A 16,212-nucleotide genomic window follows, 5' to 3' on the forward strand; every position below is an offset into this window, starting at 1 on the left:
CATAAGAAAAAAGATGATAACAAGTATTTGTTAAGAAGTGAAGAAATTAGAACCTTCATACTAGTGGGAATGCAAAATGATATCTACACTTTTGAAAACAGTCTGGCAGTTTTTGAGATGTTAAACATAGGGTTTCCATATGATCTAGCAATTCTACTCTTGTTATATATCCAGGAGAAAGAAAAATATATATTCACACAAAAAACTGGAAACAAATATTCATAGCAGCATTATTCATAATAGCTAAAAAGTGGAAACTACCAAAATGTTCACCAACATGTTTACCCATGAAATGGATAACTAAAATGTGATATATCCATATAATGAAATATTATTTGGCAATGAAATTCCTTAATGAAAAGGAATGAAATACTGATACATGCCACAACATTGAAGAATCATAAAAACATTTTGCTAAGTGAAAGAAGCCAGTTGAAAAAGACAGCATACAGGCAAATCTCTATAGACAAATCTATAGAGACAGAAAGATTAGTAGTTGGCTGAGGGCTGAGGGAAAGGGAGAGAACGAGGAGTGATTGCAAGTGGGTATAGGTTTCTTTTTGGGCGATGAAAATATTCTAAACTTAGATTGTGGTGATATTTAACACAAATCTGTGAATATACTAAAAACCATTTAATTGTATACCTTAAATGGCTGAATTTCATTGTGTGTGAATTATATCTCAGTAAAGATTTTTTTTTAAAGCAATGTAACTAGTCACCAGGCCCTTGCAACTTGTGGAGTTTGGGATTCCAGCTCTCAAGTAAAGAATGGGCTGCTTTGGGCCTCTAAGGATAATGTTTCTTGAAACTAAGCATCCAATTAGAAATGATCAGGGTTCTGGTCACTGGGAACAATTCCAGGTATGGATTTTAAGGGCAATTAAGGGCAAATTTTTAAGTAGTTAGTTAACTAGTTAGTTCCTGTGTCTGGCCAGATGTGGTATAACTATTTCATGGGCTGTCTGTGGGAACCGTTTGTGTCTTAGGGCAGCAGGGTGCCCTCCTCTGGAACATATTTCCAGGTCAGTTGCTCCCACCATCAATCAGTGTGTGTGCTCGAGGGAATGCAAACTGATCTCGGCATTATGTTAAACAAAACATAATTAGGAAGGTAAGTATCCTGCCAAAATATTACATAATGCATTCCAAAGCCAACTAAAAATTAATTTGGACCAACCATGCTGAATCTATGCATTTAGCATTGATTTAAATGGCTAATAGCTCTGTGTACTCATGTAGAGTACAGATTTTCTTTTTTAACTTAAATCTTTAAGAATCAGAAATTTCACAGGAGAAAATAAACAAATGAAAATCTCAAACATTTGTCTCAGTACAATATGTACTGAGGTAGTATTGCAGGTAGTATCTATCTACTACCTGCAAAGCCTTAAAATCCAGAATGTTCGAATACCTCGCTATTCAGAGTTGGTCCACAGCCTGGGCATCACCTGAAAGATTCACCCCAAACCACTGAGTCAGAATCTGCATTTTAATAAAATCCCCAGGCAATCCGTGGTCACATTCTATTTTGAGAGGCCTTGATCTCATACCTTATGAAGCTCAATGTGCAAACAGCCTCTGGAAAACCCGTCAGTGCGTCACCAATACTAATATCAATTAAGACAACATACAAGAGGAGATTGTAGCAACCTTGAAATGTCCCTGTTTGACTCAATGTGGGAAAAGCTGTAAACCTTCCATTTCTGTAAATATACATGAAGCACAGGAAAGGAGGCTGGGGTGACCGCTTTTACTGAAACACACCGTGGGGTGGAGCAGAGAGGAGCTTGTTCCCAAGGGAAGCTTGCCAGTTCTAGTTGTCCCCAGCTCTTCCTCCAAGCTTTGCCCTTTGGCCCTAGAACCACACCCTGCAGAAGCCAGCCTGGATACTTAGACTTCAAGCAGCAGGTGGTTAAGGGCCACTGATGGCTGGAGGGTTCCTGGGTGAAAGATGGAAACCTCACTCTTTCAGGTCCACTTATCAGTATGGAAAAAGCAATTCAGACCTGGAAGCAACACTGTTTTCCCTCTCCCCAGGCAGGTGCGATTCAACTATAGCCTTTACAGTCCTTAAAGAGCTCCAACTCTTCTAAGCCTACAGGCCTTGAATAAGTGGAAACCCATCCACTGCAACTTTGCCCCACATTTCCACTTCCTGCAAAGGAAGTTTATAATGCCAAATAACCAGGCGGTCTTCCCAAGTGAATCAGTGGTCTCCATTGCCATAATCAGGAAGGGGGAAAGGATTCAAGAGAGTCTCCCAGAGGGTGACATTTAAGATGCTGATTCTTGGGTTCTACCATTAAGAATCTGATTCAGGGGTCTGGGCTTAGGACCAAAAATTTTCATTTTTAACAAGTGCCCCAAGTGATTCTAATGTAGGAGGTCCAGGCTTACACTTGAAGAAACAGTGATATAAATGGTTTGAGAATAGCAATACCACCTTTACAAATAAATCACTTATTCGAAAGCATCTATTTCATTATTTCAACTGATGCTGTCAACTTCCTGTTTGGCTTCCATTCAGCATTTACTGAGCAACTACTGTTTGCAGAGAATTGTACTAGCTGCTGCTTTCCTGGTGTGTTTGGGCTGGATAGAAGAGATGGGGAGAGAAGGGTGTGATCACATCAGAGAGCTATTTCTCAACTTCCTAGAAAAATGCCAAATTCACCTTTTCATGATTTGTGAAACACATTACCCTAAACAACTGTATTACCCAACCACAGTTACCATAATTTACTAACATTTTAGGGCACCAGTGTATCATGGCCTTGCACGAAGAAGGTCAATTCTGTAAGGAAACTGCCATGGTTCAAATCCTATCTTCTCCACTTACATGATATGACCATTGACAAGTAACTTAACTTTTCTGTGCCTCAGTTTCCACATCTGTAAAATGAGGATTATAGAACCTACTTCACTGTGTTAATGTGAGAATTAAATGAAAACACTTAAATATCTAATTGATGCAGAGGACTTCGAGAATCTAACATACTGAAGATTTATTCTTTTTTTTGGTTAAGGCCACAAAACCGTTGTGAGAACACTAAGAAATGCTTCCAGAGGCTGATTTGGAATTCTAGGTGAAGAAAGTGGAATTAAACTTTATGTTTAATTCAAGCAGTTCAGATGAATTATTCTAACTAGAGTGATCTGGGGGTTTTTGGAAGGTTCCCTAACCCTTGGCTTCTTCGGGAGTTTGTCCCAGTGATGCCACACTCTGCCCCAAAGTCCCCCTCCAAACCCCCGGTTCGGGGGTGCACGGAGGCCCGCGGTCCAGGCAAGTGCCCCGCGCGAGCAGAAGCAGGACCAGAGGGTCTGCGGAGATGGACCCGGAGCCCAGCCCCAGGGGTGCAAGGGTTGAGTGAGGTCCCGGGTCCCGCAGTCCCGGGGCCGCCTCCCGGGGAGGATGCCGGCGGGCGCGGGGAGCGTGCGCGGCCACGTGACGACCGCTATAAGAGCGCTCCGGACGGACGCTCCGCTCCCGCCGCGCCTCCTCGCCGGCCGCGCTTGCTCCCAGTGCCCGGCTTCTTCGAGCCCCCAACCTGCGGCTGCGGCTGCGGCAGCCGCCCGCGCCCCCGGCAGCACCATGACAGGTATGCGCCGCGCCGCCCGCCGCCGCCCCGGGACGCCGGACTCCTCGCCCCGCGCGGCCCCTCGTAGCCCCGCAGCCTCTCTTCTCCCCCCCACACCCGCCGCTCCGCCCCAGGGGAGCTCCCAGCAGGACGAGGACCGCCGCAAAGTTGCAGGCTGGCCGCAGCCGGGCGTGTCGCTTCCTGCGACCGCGCGGCCGTCTGGACCCCGCGGACGCAGCCGAGGGGGTCCGCCAGGCAGCGCCTGGGCCCTCCGCCGAAGCCCCCGTTCCTGCTTCCGTCTCTTTGCCCTTCCTCCTGCGCGCACCGTGAAGGGCGGGCGGGCAGGCGGAGCAGCTGCGGCCGGCTGCGTGGGGGTGGGGAGCCGGCTACCCGGGGGCGCAGGTTCCGAGCTCCGGAGCGCGGCGGGGTCGCGAGGCGCCGCCTCCCACCGCCCGCGGGCAGGAACTCCTGGAAGGGGCAGCCGCGAGGCGGGGACGCCGGTGGCCTCGGCCCGGCTCCCCGGCCGCCCGCTCCGGCGCTGGCCGCCACGCCGAGCCTATTTTTAGGCCTTTGGGGCTGGGTTGCGGGAAGCCGGAGCCCGGCGAGCGCCCCCGGGGAGCGGGCCCGGCGTGGTGGGAGGGCGCCGGCCCACTTGTTGCAAGGTGTCCGGGCCGCACGGCGAATCTACCCCCCGAAGACCGGAGGCCCCGAGGTAACTGGTCCTTGCTGTGCTGTTGAGGCGAACAGTGGGATTATTACAGCCATTGAGCTGCGGAAAGGTTGCAGATGTAACCCGGGGTTTGGCCGTCTCTGGGAAGGTTGAACCTCCTACCCAGTTGTCCCTGGTCTTCCCTGTTCCTTTGCTAGGTCTGGCGTTCTAGCCTCTGTTCCGAAGCATTTGTCCTGCTTCCCGCTTCATCTGGGAAATCATCCATATCCTAGTTTCCTGAAAGCCTTGAACCCTACTTACTAAACTTTTCTCCGTGCTCCCCTGGTATCAGGACCGTTTTTGTGTTAAAACATCATTCATTATGCCCCAGATTAAGTGTCCTTGGGACAGGCTGACTGGAATGTTGCCATCTTATGATGGATTGAAGGAACAAGTTCAAGTTGATGGGTATGGCAAGGGACAGGAGGCCCTGTTCTGAGCTTTCCTAGCGTGACTAGCAGGGAAGCCAGTGACCCTGGGGGAGGGCACACCAGACTTTCTACAACTTAAAGAAGAGTTCAACACTACCTGTGAAGATGGCCCTCAGATCTGCAGCTGGGGAGTGTGCTGGCCCACTTGACAACCTACAACTTCCTCTCACTTCTCAATGGAATGTCTACTGCCCCCAGCCTCCACTTTGGAAAATGGGCAAAGAGAGAATGAGGAAACCTAAGACGGAAGCAGAGTGACTTCATGACAGAATGGCTCAACTCCCTGCTTGGGCAGCCGTGCCCCAAGTGAGCCCTGGCAGAGCTTGATCCTAAGTACCCTGTATGTATGGATGCCCACCAACCTGCTAATGTTAAAATCCATTTGGAGAGGGAGAGTGCTCCAGAATCATCCCGGGGAAGGGCTGGAGAAATCCTAAAGGCTGGGCTGGTGGCCTTGCGAGGGTGGGGCTTGTTCAGCAGGAAGGAGAATTTGCCCCTGGTCCTGGCAACTAAATGATTATTGGAGATTGATTTTTGAATGTGTGTGTGAGAGAGAGAGAGTCTGTTGAGGTGCCCCAGGATACAGGGTAGGGGTACTGCTTGCTTCTCCAAGGAAAAGGAGGCAGGTTTTCTAGAGCTTGTGAGGTGGTCCCTAAATCCATTTAACAGCGATGGGCCACAATTTAGATAGAAGCATCAAGGAGGGAAGGCTTCTTGGGGGAGGTGATGTTTCAGAGAGACTCAGAGTGACTCTAGAGTGGTGGTTGGATAGCCATGGAGTGTTTGCTCCAGGTTGAGGAAACAGTAGAAAAAGCCTGAGGCGTGGAACATGTAAGCATCAGAATGAAGAATATGGCCTCTGCTTTCAGATGCTCTCAGTTGAGGTTGTTGGCTGGATTTGTGCTTGGCTGAAAATACTGTCTATGGTACCTTGTAGGAGAAACAGAAAATGCACTTCTTGATCTCCTCTTCACTACCTGTTAACTGCCTGAGGTTCACCCTCTGGGTGTTAAGCTGCTGTTTAGTCTGAGAATTTGGCATGTCTGGACTCTAAATTGGATTGAATGTTTACAGCTTCGTCAGCCTCTTGAAGGTTGCCAAAGATTGCCTGCTAAAGAATGGTCTTGAGCCATTCTTATAGCGGACACTGGGTTCTCTCTCTCACCCTAACCCCCCACAAGAGGCTGCTCTTTTATTAATACAGCAAGTTGATCTCAGAGGAGCTGATTTTGCCAAATTATTGATTGAAAAGGGTCCTGGGGTAGTGTTTTCTAGGTAGGATAGTGTAATGAATGTGTGTTCGTTTTCCTTGTATTAAGATCAGGCCTTTGTGACACTGACCACAAACGATGCCTACGCCAAAGGAGCCCTGGTCCTGGGCTCGTCTCTGAAACAGCACAGGACCACCAGGAGGCTGGCCGTGCTCGTCACCCCACAGGTCTCGGACTCCATGAGGTGAGGACCTCGCTGCCCCGCTGTTGGTGGGGCTCGGACATCCCTCTCCCTTGTTTCTGGCATCAGTGGGCATTAAGGCCATACCCTTTCCAGGGTTTGCGTGCTGGTGGAGAAAGAGGAGAGTTGCTGAGTGAAGGATTCCTGGGTCTAAAACCTCTTCCTGGCTCTTGGGAGATCTTCCAGCCAAGCTCCCTCTGGGAGCTGGTGTTCTGGCCCTTGCCCTTGGCCGATTCCAACCAGGAGTAGGGCTCTCCCTTGGGCAAGTCCTCTTGCGGTAATCCGAGTGAGTGACTCAGTCCAGCCATTCCCTTCATGTCATCACGCTTCACTTGCATGCCTTTCCCCAGATGCAGCAGGGACTACTTTGTTCCTGTTTCTAACAGGGGAAACCTCCCGGGACTTTGAAAGAAAGCAGCAGTTTTCTCCACCCCAATTGACATTAGTAACCTAAAGATCTTTATTTACAATTTAATAGACTAGAATATTTGCCAGAGGGCTCTCGGAGTTAGGGGTCCTGCTAGGAGAGCACCCTGAGGGAGCGCAAGCTGTTCTTAGTTCATGTTAATTGGTTGGAATTAGATTTTGAAGTATCTGAATGAACTACCTTGATCCTAATACTAACTTACTTAAGAATATCTGGGCATACTAGCAGCTCTGTATTGTGTTTATTTTTGCATTCTCCTATCCCTTTTAGAGGTTGAAAATGCTCTTTTTGTGACTTTTTTCAAAAAATGTAAGCCCATGCCAAGGACCTCTGAAAAAGAGGCATTATACATACATACATATATCTTTCACGCTAAGAACCTTATTCCTAAAGGGTAATTTAGGAAAATGCCCCCCAAAAACTGTCTCCTTTGTGTATGTCCTAATCTATAATAGTCTATTTAGTGAGAATCGTGTAAGAAGGTGGATATAGTCTTAGACAGCAAGCCCCCTTTACTGTGGTAAACGGTGCCACCATTTCTTTCAGAGATCAAGTTTACTGTGTGAACTAGAACATATGTTTGTACAGCTTTGGAGGTAGATAATACATTACCAGTTTCGTTCTGCATGCTTGATATTTTTATAAACTTTCGGTGATGGTTTGTCTTTATCACGTGTTTTTCCTTGTGCTGAGTTTAGTGTCTTACCTAAGTACACCCCACTTCACGTCACCTCAGGCTTGCTTTCTAAAAATATATCTTTAGTTAATTTGGGGCAGGGAGAAATGTTGTACCTCACAAACTAAAGTGAGTCTCTCATGCCAGGAGTGCAAAGCACGTAATAAATGCTGGTTGTATGCGATGCTGAAAAAAATGGAAACCAAATAATTGAGTCATTTAACTTCTTTTAGGACACAGCTTCAGGCAGTTCTCTGTCAACTGCTTTGGCAAAAATTATTAGTTATAGGCTTCAGTGCAGGTATTACATGCACTTATCTCTGCATCATTTGTAAAAGTATTCAGTGGTCAGCAAGAACCCGTTGTAATAAAATATTATTGTTAAAGGCGTAGGCTGTTGAAAAGATGTATTACCAAGCATCAGTCACGTTTTTACAAGTTATTTCACAATTTGCGTGGTATTCAGTGGTACAATAAAACATAGGAAACTTCCGTGATAATGTTTTAGGATAAGAGGTTCGTCCTCACAGTAAGCAGTTCTTACTGTTTTAGTGAAGTTAACTCTGCACATGCAAATTAACACAGTTTGTCCTGAAGTGAATTAGGACATACTTAAGAGATTGCAATATACCAAAGTAACAGATTCTCTCGTAACTGATAAGCTAAATAGAACGCCGTCTTGTGTTAAATTGGTCCCTTGTTCTAAAGAGATGCTGAGAGCGGTTCTCTGGATTTTATTTTTGACAGGAAAACTTTAGAGACTATCTTTGATGAAGTCATCATGGTAGATGTCTTGGACAGTGGTGATTCTGCTCATCTAACCTTAATGAAGAGGCCTGAGTTGGGCATCACGTTAACTAAACTCCACTGCTGGTCACTGACACAGTATTCAAAATGTGTATTCATGGATGCAGATACTCTGGTGAGTATGGCTTCGATGGCTGGAAAGATGGATATAGTAACTGAGACCAGTTAGGCATTTGAAGAATGCTGTCAAGACTTGACAGTAAAGTTCAGATAAAACCACTGTTGTAAAAAGTGTCAGGTGTTGAAGGAGAGTAGGACCAGGCTGCCTCACAGCTGTCATCTGAATAGTTAAGACCAGCAACAGACTGCATCCTTTGTGTTGGAGAACTTAAGGAGAACTTAAGAAAAGTATACCGCAGCAGAACAGTTCTGAAATGCTTTCCCTTCTTCCCGCCCCCTTGCCCTTGAATCAGGTCCTAGCAAATATCGATGATCTTTTTGAGAGAGAAGAATTGTCGGCGGCACCAGACCCAGGGTGGCCTGACTGCTTCAATTCTGGAGTCTTTGTTTATCAGCCTTCAGTTGAGACATACAATCAGCTGTTGCACCTTGCTTCCGAGCAAGGTAGTTTTGATGGTACGTATCTGTTTTCTTTATATCTGACAAGCTGTGAGTATCTTCTAGGGGCTGCTCTTCTCTGAGAGTTGCTATGGTTCCTTGTGTCTGGAAGATAGCGATACGTGGGATGTGGCAAGCATTTGAAGTTGTGTTGTTCTGGGAAATAGTGTTGTGTGTGTACACTTTTTTCCTGTAGGTACATGGTACATAGGCTGTTTTACAGACTCGCCTTTCATTGGCCTTCCTGTGTCTAAATTAGAGTATGATAAATGAACCATAATTATTCAACAATTCAAAAGACTATTATAGAGCTCAAAAAGTTTAACAACTGTCCTTAAACCTGAGTAAACTTAAGTACAAGAGCTAACAGGAGGACCCAGTATCGTCTCCATGGAAATTTGAGGAATAAACCTAGGCTCTCATTCTTTCGGGAGGCATTGAAAAAGAAGATAGAAAGACTATGTGAATAATCTTTGTCTCTGAATTGTCACTCTCTATAAGGCAGTGCATCAGGTAGAGTGGTCTGCAAGGCTAAGGAGTAGAACATTGGCAAAGTCACCATCCATTTTCCATAATGCTTAAGTGTATCTATAGCTATATGTTTATGTAGAAAGGTTCTGACTATTTGTGATTTAGGGCCTCACATCCTTCGGAGAATTTTGGGTAAATTGATTAGTAGGTATGCTTCTATTTTATGCCAGTCTCTAAAATAATAAATAATAAGCCACTTTTTCTTTGAATTTTTGAATTTTATTTCATTTATTTTTTATACAGCAGGTCCTTATTAGTCATCCATTTTATACACATCAGTGTATACATGTCAATCCCAATCTCCCAATTCATCCCACCACCACCACCACCACCCCGCTACTTTCCCACCTTGGTGTCCATGTTTGTTCTCTACATCTGTGTCTCTATTTCTGCCCTGCAAACCAGTTCATCTGTACCATTTTTCTAGGTTCCACATATATGCGTTAATATACAATATTTGTTTTTCTCTTTCTGACTTACTTCACTCTGTATGACAGTCTAGATTCATCCACGTCTCTACAAATGACCCAATTTCATTCCTTTTTATGGCTGAGTAATATTCCATGGTATATATACACCACATCTTCTTTATCCATTTGTCTGTCGATGGGCATTTAGGTTGCTTCCATGACCTGGCTATTGTAAATAGTGCTGCAATGAAAATTGGGGTGCATGTGTCTTTTGAATTATGGTTTTCTCTGGGTATATGCCCAGTAGTGGGATTGAGGGGTCAAATGGTAGTTCTATTTTTCGTTTTTTAAGGAACCTCCATACTGTTCTCTATAGTGGCTGTATCAAGCTACATTCCCACCAACTGTGCGAGAGGGTTCCCTTTTCTCCACATCCTCTCCAGCATTTGTTGTTTGTAGATTTTCTGATGATGCCCATTCTAAATGGTGTGAGGTGATACCTCATTGTAGTTTTGATTTGCGTTTCTCTAATAATTAGTGATGTTGAGCAGCTTTTTCTGTGCTTCTTGGCCATCTGTATTTCTCTGGAGAAATGTATATTTAGTTCTTCTGCCTATTTTTGGATTGGGTTGTTTGTTTTGTTAATATCAAGGCTGCATGAGCTGTTTATATATTATGAAGATTAATTCTTTGTCTGTTGATTCATTTGCAAATATTTTCTCCCATTCTGAGGGTCGTCTTTTTGTCTTCATTGTAGTTTCCTTTGCAAAAGCTTTCAAGTTTCATTAGGTCCCATTTGGTTTTTTTTTTTTGTTTTTATTTCCATTACTCTAAGAGGTGGATCAAAAAAGATCTTGCTGTGATTTGTGTCAAAGAGTGTTCTTCCTATGTTTTTCTCTAAGAGTTTTATAGTGTCTGGTCTTACATTTAGGTCTCTAATCCATTTTGAGTTTATTTTTGTGTATGGTGTTAGGGAGTGTTCTAATTTCATTCTTTTACATGTAGCTGTCCAGTTTCCCCAGCACCACTTATTGAAGAGACTGTCTTTTCTCCATTGTATATTCTTGCCTCCTTTGTCATAGACTAGTTGACCATAGGTGCATTGGTTTATCTCTGGGCTTTCTATCCTGTTCCATTTCTGTTTTTGTGCCAGTACCATATTGTCTTGATTACTGTAGCTTTGTAGTATACTCTGAAGTCAGGGAGTCTGATTCCTCCATCTCTGTTTTTTTCCCTCAAGACTGCTTTTGCTATTCGGGGTCTTTTGTGTCTCCATAAAAATTTTAGTTCTAGTGCTACTGGTAATTTGATAGGGATTGCATTGAATCTGTAGATTGCTCTGAGTGGTATAGTCGTTTTCACAATATTGATTCTTCCAATCCAAGAACATGGTATATCTCTCCATCTGTTTGTGTCATCTTTATTGGTCTGTTCATATTTTTGATCTCTTCCTGGTTCTGACTTGGAAGCTTATATCTTATTTAGCAGTACGTTACTAAATAACCAAGAGATCACTGAAGAAATCAAAGAGGAAATCAAAAAATACCTAGAGACAAATTGCTACGAACACATGATGATCCAAAACCTATGGGATGCAGTGAAAGCAGTTCTAAGAGGGAAGTTCATAGCAATACAAGCCTACGTCAAGCAGAAAGTAAAATCTCAAATAAACAATCTAACCTTACACCTCAGTAAACTAGAGAAAGAAGAACTAACAAAACCCAGAGTTAGTAGAAGGAAAAAAATCATAAAGATCAGAGCAGAAATAAATAAAATAGAAACAAAGAAAACAATAGCACAGATCAATAAAACTAAAAGCTGGTTCTTTGCAAAGGTAAACAAAATTGATAAACCTTTAGCCAGACTCATCAAGAAAAAGAGAGGACTGAAATCAATAAAATTAGAAATGAAAAGGGAGAAATTACATTGGACACTACAGAAATACAAAGCATCCTAAGAGACTACTACAAGCAACTCTATGCCAATAAAATGGACAACCTGGAAGAAATGGACAAATTCTTAGAAAGGTAATAACCTTCCAAGACTGAACCAGGAAGAAATAGAAAATATGAACAGACCAATCACAAGCAATGAAATTGAAACTGTGAATAAGCCACTTTTTTTTTTTTTGCGGTACCCGGGCCTCTCACTGTTGTGGCCTCTCCCGTTGTGGAGCACAGGCTCCGGACGCGCAGGCCAAGCGGCCATGGCTTACGGGCCCAGCGGCTCCGCAGCATGTGTGATCCTCCCGGACCGGGACAGGAACCTGTGTCCCCTGCATCGGCAGGCGGACTCCCAACCACTGTGCCACCAGGGAAGCCCTAAGCCACTTTTTTTAACAGCAACAGTAAATCACACACAACAAGACAGTACTGGTGGTTAGCATGCAAAATAAGCTCTTTTAAAAACTAACGTTGAGAAGCTTTTGAATCAAGAAGAGACTCAGTTGTATCTACGAAGAAGGATTTGCACTAAGGAGATGCCCTCTCAGCAGTGACTCACTATTAGATACTTGACATTGTGACAGACGCCCAGGTGAGGACCATGGGGGTGGGCCAGAGCCCTGAGCCAGACACCAGGTACCAGGGGCTTCTTTCCTTTCCCTTCCCTCTCCAAGAGCAGGTATGAGATTTGAAGTGAGTAGATCTTTTGAAACTAGCAGGAACAGCCATCCTCATTTGACCCAAGGTTCAGCCCTGGGTACAGATATGAGGATTCATTTCCATTAACTAGTTGTAAAGTTAAAAATCAAAAGTTCAAATCTAAACTTTTTGAATTAAAAGAGTACATCTAATAGTTTGTCAGATTGCTGAAATTAAGAGATTGGAAGTTAAAACATTTTTAGTTATACATGAAATTGTGTTGTTGCTGTTCCCAGAAATTGAATTGTTTCGTGTTTTGAGGATTTGGGATATGCAGCTATTTGAAATGTCATTGAAAAGAACAAAGAAATTTAAGTCTCAGTCTCGCTTCACTGTTTGGTTAGTTTGTACTCTACAGCAGTATTGCTAAACCTGGGGTAATTTGGTCCCCCAGGGGACTTTTGGCAATGTCTGGAGACTTTTTTGGTGGTCACAAGTGAGTCGGGAGGGCTCTACTGGCATCTAGTGAGTGGAGGCCAGGGATGCTGCTAAACATCCTACAATGCATGGACAGCCCCTGCACCAAAGAAATATCTGGCTCAAGATGTCAGCAGTGAGAAAATCTGCTCTATGTCAAGTCGTTACATGCCCTAAAGCAGTGAGCCGGAGTATCTGAACCGTAATGAATGGTAGCGTCCGACAAGAAACGCCTTCTTACTTTAAGCAACCTTAAGAAATAATGTGTTCAGTGTTCACTGTGGTTACGGCCAAATGTAACTTCTTCACTTTCCTGGCTTTTTTTTAGCTCCTACTTTCCTTTTGTGTAAGGAATGAAAGCTATATTGGTATTTTAGTTCAAAACACGTATTCCTTATTTCTGCTGCTCGCATAAAAATAGTTACCTTTGCACAGAAGGGAGATAGGAGTATTTTTAGCGGAAGTCCACTAACCTTAAGTCTTAACCTTCCGACTGTGGCTGAAGCGTCAGTGTGGCTTTCTTCACCTCCTGTCGTTAAATGTAAAGGGAGTAATGTAATCCTGCCAGAAATTCCGTGTAAATTCTCAGCTCCAGTAAGTGAGTCACATTCTAATGTAGATCCAGCTGCCTAAAATCCACACGACTGTAATTGCCTAAGGAGAATTCGATTTTATTGTTGCAGGATAAGAGTTTGGATACCCAACAGTAGTGTGCTGTGATCAGTTACCCAGGTTACAATTTCAGAGTATAAAACTAATTAACTAGCTGGTAGAGACCAACCTGGATCGTGTACCTTGTTCTAGAACCAAGAGGTACTAGAGGAGTTGATGAATTCGTTGTTAAGAAGTAAGAACATGGGAAAAGTGCTTAACTAGAAAGCACTTTCTGCTCTTTCAGCCAGAATCTGAAACAATTGGGAGAGCCTGTGCCTGCTAGCACACTCATTATTCAGCAGCAGGGTTTCCAGCAGCTGGCCCTTCTGTAAGGTATTCCACTTACTGGCTCCTTGGTGGCTAAGGATTGGAATTTTTTTCTCTTAGTAGAAATGCTTAGTTGAAGCAGTTGAAAATTCAACCATGCAGATAGGAACTTTCGGTTATTCTCAATATAGTGTTTAAATCCAACTGAAAAATAAAGCAGCGGCTCTTAAATGAAATGTTTTTTCGCTTGATGTGTTCTGGAGAAGCTTTACCAGCTCATCAAAGAAAGCGCTCTGCCTACCATGGGAGCGTGCTCCTCTGTGAAGGGATTTACTGTCCTGTTGAATCCATATCTGTGTGACATAAAGACGTGTTGGACTTACACTTAATGAAATATTTCTTTGTAAGCTACATCCTTTTCTGGTGCTTCGCTTGCTTTGCTTCAGGCTCTCAATGCAGTGCCCTGTCTTGTGTAGATGTCATGGCGTAGGCACGGAGATGAGCACTTTCAGGTGTTTCCTTTCACCTTACCGTACATTTTCTCATATGTACAGTATCTCCCCACCGTCTCCCACGCCCAGTTTTACTGAACAGGGGGTCTTAAGTCCCAGCATTTTTAGACCGATACTAAAGAAAACCTATTCGCAGATGACTATCTCAGTCTGAATGTCTTGCAAGTCCTGCTTAATCTCCTGCATACATGCATCGAGAGCTGATGGGATCTGGTGTCCACTGACAAGCCACCGGGCCTCTGATGGCTGCGTATCTGCAGCTGCTTCTGCAGCCCTTCTAATGTGAAAGAATGTGGCTCGTCAGGCTTCTCCTCACCAGCCCTCTAATCACACCCCACCCTCGCCTCTGGCCAAGAGAATAATCCTAACGTGGCAGATCATGCCAGGTACCTTGACATCTCTTTTTTCTTCCTCAATATCTAGAGTGTTAGAATTTCAAACTAGTGACTTCATGCCTAACTTATGGCTGGCATTTAATTTCCCACAATGCAGTGTCTAAGTTTCCTATACTGTGAATATTTGCAAACTATCTTGGCACTTACTTCGTAACTGAAGTTACACGTTTCCTGAAGAGTTGTACAATAGCTATTGGGAAATACATACACTAACATTTTATAGACTGTGACAAGATAAGGTCAACTTCAGGATTTAGCAGTGAGAAGGCAAGAGGTCAAGGTTTCGTAGGTACTAGTCAGCAGTCTTGTCTCCATGTACTCATGTACAGCAAAGCTGATCCCCTTGATTCTTCATTTGACGAAATCAATCTGAATGCAAGTTGAGATTTATTTCCTTTCGCCCCGTGGCTCCAAGGTATCCTAAATTAAAGGTGCCTGTACAGTTGAAGAGTTTAGTGCTTGAAAATTACTGTCTATTAAATTTCATTTGCATATGTTAGTTTTAAAAACCTAAGTAAAAAAAGAGGAATTCATATTTTCCAACTTGAAGTAACCATTTTTAAAAAATCTTGGAATTCATTAGTGTAACCTAAATACTCGAAACTTTTTTTTTTCTGGAGTAATGAAATTTTGGTCTGTAGTTGAGTTTTCAAAAAAAAATAGGACGAAGTAAATTGGTGATAGAATATCAGGTATGGTTTTCTTTCAGAAGAATCTAAGATCCTCTGTGAGGTCATTAAAACTGTGTGTTACATATTCTAATAAGTGGTCACTGAGACCCTTAAACTGAACATTTTTTTCCTGTGCTTGGAAATATAATAAACCAGGAGAGTACAGTAAAGTGTTTTTCTTTGTTGTTTGTTTGTTTTTTTTTTGTGCCGTACGCGGGCCTCTCACTTTTGTGGCCTCTCCCGTCGCGGAGCACAGGCTCCGGATGCGCAGGCCCAGCGGCCATGGCTCATGGGCCCAGCCGCTGCCCAGCATGTGGGATCTTCCCAGACCGGGGCACGAACCCGTGTCCCCTGCATCAGCAGGCGGACTCTCAACCACTGCACCACCAGGGAGGCCCTACAGTAAAGTTTTAAAATAATTTTTAACAGAAAATATTTGGTGGTGCTATCTATTAAAGTGTAAAATTGACCCCAGTGCTACCTTCCCTAATCTTTGCAATTAGTTTGGATTCAAGCTGGACCTGCCAAAAAAGGAATGAAGGAGAGAGGTATTCCCAGATAGTACTTGTCTTGTTCAAACCAAATGAGCGCAGACATTCAGGTGTGTCTCACCTGGTTCCCTGACTCGATAGGTTCCACTCTGACAGGTGCTCGTGGTAAGCTTTTCCAGCTGCCCACACACTAGACTGCTTGTGGCCCTTAAACTGTTTTATCAGTTGCTTTGAAAATTACTCTCTTCTCTTGCATTTCTATCGTTTAATTGATAGTTTGGGTAGTATCTTGAATAAGTAAAGATGAAACATGTAGTAGCAAAATAAAAGTCATAACATGTAGTAGCAAAATAAATGAGTACACACAAGTTTTAAGAGGTATTTTTTATCTCATTGTACCCTTGAGTATTTTTTTTTTTTTTTTTAGCCATCTGTTCCTTTCTAGCCTTGTAACCAGAAGAGATCATGAACGTTGTGAGAAATAGAGATGGTGGGAAGGACTAAAGTGTTATAGGCTCTTAGGCTGGTCATTTTACTTCTTCATTTATTCCTCAACAGTTCTGTGAAGTAGTCATTCATTT

General features: G+C 43.6%; 1 protein-coding gene across 1 annotated transcript in view; it reads left to right on the forward strand.

The window, feature by feature from the left end:
• The first annotated feature begins 3,415 nt into the window (after positions 1–3,415).
• GYG1 (glycogenin 1) overlaps positions 3,416–16,212 on the forward strand; it is a 36,971-nt gene continuing 24,174 nt past the window's right edge. The window contains exons 1-4 of the mRNA XM_024769121.1: positions 3,416–3,602; positions 6,041–6,176; positions 8,024–8,198; positions 8,497–8,659. Coding sequence (XP_024624889.1) covers positions 3,416–3,602; positions 6,041–6,176; positions 8,024–8,198; positions 8,497–8,659 — 661 coding nt within the window. The remainder of the gene's footprint in view (positions 3,603–6,040; positions 6,177–8,023; positions 8,199–8,496; positions 8,660–16,212) is intronic.

The sequence above is a fragment of the Neophocaena asiaeorientalis genome, unplaced genomic scaffold (assembly GCF_003031525.2).
Source record: "Neophocaena asiaeorientalis asiaeorientalis breed wild unplaced genomic scaffold, Neophocaena_asiaeorientalis_V1.1 scaffold118, whole genome shotgun sequence".
NCBI lineage: Eukaryota > Metazoa > Chordata > Mammalia > Artiodactyla > Phocoenidae > Neophocaena > Neophocaena asiaeorientalis.